At 40.6% G+C, this 9,407-nt stretch overlaps 1 protein-coding gene across 2 annotated transcripts in view; it reads right to left on the reverse strand.

Moving 5' to 3' along the window:
- Positions 1-9,173, reverse strand: part of LOC141133057 (peptidyl-prolyl cis-trans isomerase-like) — a 68,558-nt gene extending 59,385 nt beyond the window's left edge. Inside the window, exon 1 of one of the 2 annotated variants that reach the window (XM_073622167.1) lies at positions 8,986-9,125. Coding sequence is in view for 1 of the 2 variants with exons in the window: in XM_073622166.1 (XP_073478267.1) it covers positions 8,986-9,054 (69 nt within the window). In the remaining variant the exon portion in view is untranslated. Of the gene's footprint in view, positions 1-8,985 lie in introns of both variants that reach the window. The other variant, XM_073622166.1, reaches the window with a different exon arrangement.
- Positions 9,174-9,407: the final 234 nt, after the last annotated feature.

The raw sequence follows: 9,407 nt of genomic DNA on the forward strand, positions 1-9,407 counted from the left end.
TACGGGGCATTAGAGCTACATTAAAACCTGGAAAGGTATTAGCAAGCCTTTCTTCATGTAATAAAATTACCTGTTGAAATGGAGTGAGACATGACCGGAGCTTGGCAAAGGCTGCAAACTGGACAATTTCCTTAACAAACACATTACTGAATTATTGAGGGAAGATAAGTTACACTTTTTCATAAAGGAAGTCTGGGGCCCCCTCTGGCAGGGGGGCCTGGGGAAAATGCCCCTTTTGCCCCATTATAAATCCGACGCTGTCTGTACAGCTGTGGAAGACTAAAGGTAAAGCTGGTAAGTTTGGCCATAGCAACCCACCAGAGTAAACTATCATCTTCATGTGCAGAAAATGGAATGTGGAATCTGGTTCCTGTAACACATTAACTTTTTTAAATACGCGGCCAAGCCAGCATCTTTTGATCATTTTGTTGGCACTGTGAAGGCAATGCTATTGCCCCAAAGAACAATAGAAGTCATCGAGGCAGTGCAAAAGGAAGTCCGGCTTTGAAGAAGGATCACTCAGTAGCAGAAAGAGCTAAATTGGGTTGTTTATTTGTTTAGTGAGTTGGTGAGGTGCAATAACAGGGCTGAGTCTCAAGATGGTGATATAAGCAAGGGCACATTTGCTGCCTATGATGTGATACATGGTATAATATGGCACGCAGTGGGAAGAATTGCAAAAGAGCATGCTCTGATGACAATGACAGGTACTGATTGATATTCAGATATGATTTTTTTTGCCCAGGGGCCCTCAGTAGTTTGCCACTGACTGAGAGGGAGGGTAATTGGCTGCTGTGAAATACCCCCAATACACCTTTTCTTTACTCTTATATATTGGACTTCTACCTTTTTAATTTATACTAGTGTTCTTGTTCTCAAGCATGCTAGTTATGTGATCACACAGTACCAGTGCATTACACATCATAATGATATATATATATATATATATATATATATATATTGTACAGACACATTACTATAACTTCATAGCCTTTTATACTGGGAAGGATGCAATACCTATGCTAATGCTAGATAAAACAAAAGGGGATAAGCAATCTGTCCCTGGGAGCTTACAATTTATTAGCAAAGTGTAACTGATACAAGAAGTGAAGGTATCATAACAGCCCATCCTGTCATCTCTTTGATCCTTTGTAGAGAAGGTATTTCCATTATTTCAAGGATTAAGAAGCCTCTGGGGCTTCCCTGATGAAGGTTAGTTGAGCTGACAGGATAGAATCTATTTTTTTCCTTGTATTAAAGGCATTAATGTGCTGGGCATTTTCTGCATTGCAGATTTGGGATTGAGCTTGTGAGGCTTTGACGTTATACCAGGTCCTACTGCTATTAATCAATGTACCAGTCAGAGAAGCTATTAATAGGTGCCTCTGTGTTCAGTTATGTGTAATTCAGCTCTAGTGCAATTTACACAGCTTCTCTCTATATGGCTGTTTTTCTATAGATCATACATTCTTTTTTAGATGGCTCTTTTTCTAATCCTCAGTCATGTTTGTTCCTGTTAGACATAAGTATGTGTGATTTGTAATGTGATACTGAATGTGTCACGTAGTGTTTATAAGTGCACAGGGCTATAGAATAGTACTGGATCCTTTGCTTTGGGTGCAGGTATTTATTGGCAAAGGACTACCAGCTTTGGGCATCAACACCATTTTACTTCTTCTTCTTTCCCCAGCAGCACCTACTTCCCTTCCCTGACTCTCCTGCTGCTTTGTTCAGCCACTGGGAGTGAGAAGAGGAGGCCCTCTATAAGCTTCAAGTTGCAATTTGGAATTTACACTGGGCTAAAAACTAGCAAAAAAACCCCCAAACTTTCCTTTTGACAGGGAAAACCTTTCTTATATGAGTAAAGTGGTTGTAAACCCACATAAAAAAAAAGACCTTCAAGACAAAGGCATAATGAGTTAGTATGCATAGCATACTAGCTCATTATGTAATACTCACTTGAGATCGAAGCTCCTGCTGTGGTGCCTGTAAGCAACATTTCTCCCCGGAGTTACTTCCGGGTATTGCGGCTCCGGCGCTGTGGTTGGCCAGAGCTGCAATGACGTCACTCCCGCGCATGCGCGCGGAAGCCGCTGGTAGCGGCACACTTACTGGAGCAAACGGCACGTACATGCCGTTTGCTTCAGTGCACATGTGCCGATGACATTGGCACATGCAGATACAGGTGATATCTCCTAAACCGTGCAGGTTTAGGAAATATCCGGGGTAGCTACAGGTAAGCCTTATTATAGGCTTACCTGTAGCAAAATGTGGATTGTAAGGGTTTACAACCACCTTAAGCCCCAATAAGAAGCATATAGTATATTCCCAGTGTCAACAGATATTTTGAGTTATTATACCCAGTAGGCCTGTGCAATCCGTTTCGTAACAAATCGAAATTCGGCCGAATTTTGCATCTTTCGGACATTCGGATGCATCCAAATGTCCAAATAAAAGAATATTGAATTTTAACTAATACGAAAGAAATAATAGCGGATATAATGAATGAATTCAACATGATTCTGTAATTCGTTAAAGATCTAATGAAAAAAAAGGTCAACTCAAAGTAAATCTTATGCAGCGTACACACGGTCGGACTTTTCAACCTGACTGGTCCGACGGACATTCCGATCGTGTGTGGGCTTAATTGGACCTTTAGCGGACTTTTCCAGTCGAAAATCTGACGGACTTTAGATTTGGAACATGCTTTAAATCTTTACGTTGTAACTCTGCCGGACCCAGAAATCCGCTCGTCTGTATGCTAGTCCGACGGAAAAAAAACGACACTAGGGCAGCTATTGGCTACTGGCTATCAACTTCCTTATTTTAGTCCAGTGTACGTCATCACGTACGAAGCCGTCGGACTTTGGTGTGATCATGTGTAGGCAAGTCCGTTCGTTAAAAAGTCTGTTGAAAGTCCGTCGGAAAGTCCGCCCATGTGTACGCGGCTTTACAGTCCAATCAGCTGATTAATTTTGTGCTGGAGGTTGGATTACTGGCAAAGTGCATTCCTGAGCACTGAGTGAGAAGGATGTTGTATTGTATTTGAGCAGAGGAGAAGAGATATTGTCATTGTGTGTGTTAAAATATTCAATAAACAAACAACTTTCCAAGCTACGAATCATTATCACAAATATATATACATACATAAATATCGAATTTCAACTAATACAAACAAAATTATAGCGCATATAACGAATGAATTCGACATGATTCTAGATTCAGTATTACAAATATCGACACTCTACAAATAATAACAAATTATCTGAAAACGTATTAATGTAACATAACGAATAGAACAGAATGAAATTATGTATTTTACGAATGACAACGAACCGAAACTAAACAAAATTTTCCGTTGTGCACAAGTCTAATACCCAGCTGGCCCTCCTAACCGGACCTGGGTCCCATCAGTTTAAAAGGGGGCCCAGGCACCTGCTGAGCAGGAGGGCAGGCTGCATTACCTTATTAAAAAAAACTAACCTTGGTTCTAATATTTGTGCCCCCACCCCACTGCTGTCCGGGCCCCCCTCTCCTGCAGCACTACCAGCTTTCCTCCTCTCCTGCAGGTATGCAGGGGGATCAGTTTCAGGATGAGCAGAGGGGGGAGCCCTCTCAGGTACTGCAAGGGGCCTCATATAATTAACAATAAAGGATATACATAAATATATATATATATATATATATATATATATATATATATATAAATAATCACAGCAATGACTCTAATTTTTCTGCACTACCTATAGCTACAGAGAGGAATGAGAGCTAGTTTGAAGGCCAACTCTGGGAAACGTAAAAATAATCCCTTGCATGGGTGCTATATCTGCACTGCAAAGGTTAACTGCTTGTTTAGTCTAGGAAGGAGTTTTTGCATTTACCTAGTCCTCCGCTCCCCTGGCAGATGGCGGTGGACTGTCCCTCTGTGTCATTAAATCCAATGTAGGGCTATACATTGGTCTTGATGATATCAAGACCCTAGATTGCTGGAGTATGGCGGAGAAGATGCTACGGGGACCAGTCTATGGAGGATTGGAAAAATAGATAATCTTTTTTGTGTCCCCTAGAGCTAAACAAGCAGGTGACCCTTGCAGTATGGGCCCAGTCCCACCGCATGGCAAACTTTTTACGTTTAATGGCTTATTCACATGAGGTCAGATAGCTGTACATAGTGAAAACTGAGCATCTCTGCATCAGGAAGTGACAGTGTTTATGTACCTACATATTCACCAGCACACCAAGGATCCACAAATGTCGGCCAAAGATTATTATTGCAGAGTGGTCACATCACAAGAGAGAGTGCAACGTTTCGGAGCCTCGCAGGACCACTTCGTCAGGCACGTGAAGGGGTCCTGCGAGGCTCCCAAATGTTGCACTCTCTCTTGTGATGTGACCACTCTGCAATAAAAATCTTTGGATGACATTTGAGGATCCTTGGTGTTCTTGCGAATATGTGCATTTATTTGTGATTTTCCAGTAACCAGCTGGTAGTTGCTGCAGCACCCACTACAGATGAGCTTTGTTTCCAGGAACGTGTGCGAGAGGAATATAGACAAGAGTGTTTATGTACCTGCCTGTTCAAACCAATAACAGGATGCAGCTATACTCTGGTAACTGCACATCTGAGCTTTAACTTGCATACAGCGATGGATGCGTGCCCCTGGATGCCCCTTTTAACCACAACTGTTTGTATACATTTTACCCCCAGTGGCTTATGCATTTAAAGCTCTAAACCTAATCTCATCTTTCCCTGCCTCCTTCCCCCCTCATTCACTTCCAATTTTTTGCACTTTTTTATATATCTGCCTGCAGTTCTGCTTTAATTTTTTATTAGTACATCTAAATCTAAAAATGGAGTTTGGCAGACTGATTCACCATAAAACTGAACCAACAATAGTTCATCCATAGAAGGACTGATTTAACACATTCTAGTAGATCCTGGGGCAGGTATCAATAAAAACAACTTAAAGTGGTTGTAACCCTAAAAAAAAAATAAGATCCTGTTCCTTTAAGGCATCTTGTAATATACCTGGTTGAACCTGCCAGTTCCTGTGTCCCGTGTCTGTGCTGACCACAGTAATCATGACTGCTGATCCATGATTACCGTGGTCAGTTTACATGCCTCCGTCATCCTGCTGCTCTGCTGTGACAGTCTCTCCCCTCCCTCCCTGTCAACATAAGAGCGGCTCTCCTCCCTGCCCCTCCCACCACTATTCAGCTGCAATATGCAACAAATATACATGTACCCCCTCCAGTTTATGCTGCTATTAACAAAAGTGTATATGTTAAAGGTATTTAGCCTTTTCATTAAGAAAAAACAAAACACATATGCTGCGTATACACGAGTGGAATTTCAGACAGAAAGAGTCCGATGGGAGCTTTTCATCGTATATTCTGACCGTGTGTATGCCCCATCTGACTTTTTCTGTCGAAAATTCAGACGGACTTAGATAGAGAAAATGTTCTATATTTTTCCAACGGAACAAATTACTGTCGGAAAAGCCACTTGTCTGTATGCTGTTCCAAAGCACCAAAAACAACGCATGCTCTGAAGCAAGTACGAGACGGAAGGTATTGGCTACTGGCTATTGAACTTCCATTTTCTAGTCCCGTCGTACGTGTTGTACGTCATCGCGTTCTGGATGGTCGGAATTTTCGTGTGACCGTGTGTATGCAAGTCAGGAATTCCGTCAGAACTCCGTCGGAAAAACCTTCAGAGTTTATTCTGTCGTGTGTACAGGGCATTAGACCCCATACACACTATTAGATTTTCTGCAGATTTTTGTCTTCATATTTACCAAAACCATATAATATGGTCAAACCTTAAGAGTTTCAATGTGTATGCAATCAGGCAGGCCTTTGCACTATATGGTTTTGGTAAATCTGAAGACAAAAATCTGCAGAGAATTGAATTGTGTGTATGGGGCCTTACACTATTGTTAATGGCAGCATAATCCGGAGTGGATACATGTAAAGTCACATAGTGACTTTACAAACACTTTATAGCCGGCCATACATGGGTTGAATTCCAAAAGAATTTTCTTTTGAAAATTGTAACAAAGAATTATAGTTTGAATTTTGCATTAGTGAGCCACAGCAATGGACGATTTTTGTGTAGCCATAGAATTTGAGTGTTCGAGCATGTTGGAAATCTTTTGAAAAACGAACGATTTTCTAATCAATGATGGGAGAATTGTGCGAGAAATATAATTGTAAAAGAAATGCGCAATCTGCGCAAGAAAAAAAAAATCCTGGAAAGAAATGAAGAATCCCAGCCACAAAAATAATTTTTTGTAGCAACATGAGGTGAAATTGAGGGCTTGGTTGGTCAAATTTCAAAATCAATGGTGGCACCATCGGATCACAAAACGCACATAATTTCTTATTTTCGAAAGAAAATTCATTTGGAATTTGACCCACGTATGGCCTTCATAAGTTACACTTGTGATTTTTATTTGTTGTCACAATTAGTTACCAGATGATGAGGCAATAAGCTCCATATATAGAAAGGTATGTGGCTGCATGTAGCCAATATTAATGGCACACGAATTAGGATATTTTACCCCATTCTTTAAATGGACAGTTATTTTAAGGCAACTTCATTGCTGTTTCCAACTCCATGCCTGATCAGTTCTTCATTTTCATTACCATACTTTATCCTGTCAGTCCTATTGCTGTTTAGCAAAAGTTTTATCTCACCATTAAAAGTCTGACTAGCTGACTGCTTCATGCAGTATTAATGTAGGGCCAAGACAACCATTCGATTAATCAACAACTAATCGATTATGAAAATAGTTGTCAACTATTTTCATAATTGATTAACCGGCCATCCGATTAGTTGGCCTGCATACAGAGTGCATTATTTGTTTACATATCATAAAATACAGTGCAGCACACATACAGTTCAGTACACCATCCATACATGTCAGTGAGTGCCTGAGAACTTGTGAATGTGTGAGGAGCAAAGTCTCATGGGACATGTAGTCCTGGGCAGGAAGTGAGTGGTTCTAAAGGCAGAAGTTTTTTTTTTTCCTTGCTCTATACTATAATTTGCAGCTTGCTATTGGGGCACTCTGAAGGCAGGAGAAGCCAGAAGCTTCGCTGATTCACCCCAGAAGAGGAGAATCAGAAGCAGGTAAGCATAACATGTTTGTTTAAAAAAAAAATCACTTTAAAGACTGTGTGCAGGGAAGATTAGCATCTGAACCCAGAGAAGGTGGAGGCTAATAGACTGGAGGTAATAGAAGGCATTACTATTACATTTAAAGTAAACTTTTACCAGTATTTTGCATTATATTTAAAATGATTATATCCATGAAAAAAAATTAGGGAAATTTATATCTTCCTTCCACCCTTCATGTCTGACTCCTAGTTAAAATGCCCATATAGCCTATTTCTGGGTGTATTTTGCTGCTGCTACTGAGCGTCTTTGGCCTGGTTCACACCCATGCGTTTTTTTGTGCTTTTTGCGGAAACGCACTACAGTTCATTCAACATGGTTTCCTATGGGACACGTTCCCATATTATCCGATTAATCAAAACAATAATCGGCCAACTAATCGATTATAAATATAATCGTTAGTTGCAGCCCTATATTAATGTATAGTTTTTTTTAGACATGGCTGGTCATCTGTACAAAAATACATCTGTTCTTATGTCTCACTTATCCATTTCCTATAGATTGTGTCTGTCTTGTGTACAGAGCCCTCCACGGTACATCTTATGCCGCGTACACACAACCGTTTTTTCCGTCAGAATGAACTCTGACGGTTTTTTCGACGGAGTTCCGCTGAAACGGACTTGCCTACACACGATCACACCAAAGTCCGATCGTTTAGAACGCGATGACGTACGACGGGACTAGAAAAAGGAAGTTCAATAGCCAGTAGCCAATAGCTGCCCTTGCGTCATTTTTGGTCCGTCGGAATAGCATACAGACGAAAGGTTTTCCCGATAGGAATTGATTCTGACGGAAAGATTTAAAACATGTTCTATTTCTAGGTCCGTCAGAATTTTTGAAAGAAAAAGTCCGGTGAAGCCCACACACGATCGGAATGTCTGATGGAATGATTCCGTCGGACCTTTTCTGCCGGAAAGTCCGGTCGTGTGTATGCGGCATTACTGTTTGCGACAATATGTAATTTCTTACATTTTCTGATTTCTATACATTGTAAAGTTCTAAAAAGCATTAGAGATGTACATGTACATGTCATAAACAGAGACCTGGCACAAGACTGAAATGGGCCACCAACTATCTTACACGTGATCTTAGAGATCTGGTTACTCTCAAAATCAGGCATAGGTTTATAATTTAAAAGGATAGTAAAACATTTAAGAAAAAAACAATATTTGATATTCACACTTGTTATCGGAATGAATACATTTCCAAAATCTATGTAATAGAAAACAAATAAGAGATAACATAATTAAAAGAAGGAAGCGATTAAAAAAGATTCTTTGTGTACATTGGGCACACTGTTAAAGTATCAGTTTTTCTTGGACCCCACAATCTTATGAGCTGAATTACAACTACTCCCGCTTCATCATCTGGTTTAGAGGTTCTTTTAGACATTAGATTACATTTTGTGGCAATCAGATGACAATCCTATGTCAGTAGGGCAGCCTATAGTCCCACACAACTTTTCTCAGGGAGATAAACTTATGAGACAGGTCCGCTTGAGATTCTCTTTTCCAGAGATAAGCCAACGTCAGGACTGAAGAACTCCAGAGAGTGAAGCTGTGCCTTCCTGAGCCTAAACAGGAATGCTAGTGAAAACCAAGCAGCCCCCTTTAGAGCTGAAGCTGGCACAGAAGGCATCATGTGATGATTAGTGCTGTGCATCCAACTGTTTTGTGATGTCTATGGCCAGTTTTATGTCCTAGGTATATTACATTTAAAAATCCCCAAATCTATAGTATGACATTTATTATTAAAATAAAAGAGATCAAATAAACAGTGGACGTGACTTATTTATCAGACTGTACCTCCATCACTATACGGCCAAGGGGAATCCCATCTGCTGTTATGTCAAAGAACGCCCTTTTGTTTTCCATGATGAAGGTGGTCACGTTGCAGAAGCCTCTGAGATGCTGTACAAGGAGCTTTGTGTCCACTGCCTTATATACCTAGCTTACCAGTAGTGTGTCAGTCTCACACAATAACGGATAATACCTCCCTCCCCTTTCCCGTAACTATGAACCCAAGAATATTTGATACTAGCTTAGGATATTTCCTCACTAATCCTGTCAGATATATTGTGGGTAGCACCAAATGCTGTGTGATTAGGGAGGGAGAGCAGGGGCAGAGAAGACAAAGCTATTTTGGTAACGTCAGAACCATCTGATGACTAAACTTGTATTATTCTGGCACATGCCCCTGAAGTGTCTACCTTGTACTGGGACATTCC

Source organism: Aquarana catesbeiana, linkage group LG03 (genome assembly GCF_042186555.1).
Source record: "Aquarana catesbeiana isolate 2022-GZ linkage group LG03, ASM4218655v1, whole genome shotgun sequence".
Classification (NCBI taxonomy): domain Eukaryota; kingdom Metazoa; phylum Chordata; class Amphibia; order Anura; family Ranidae; genus Aquarana; species Aquarana catesbeiana.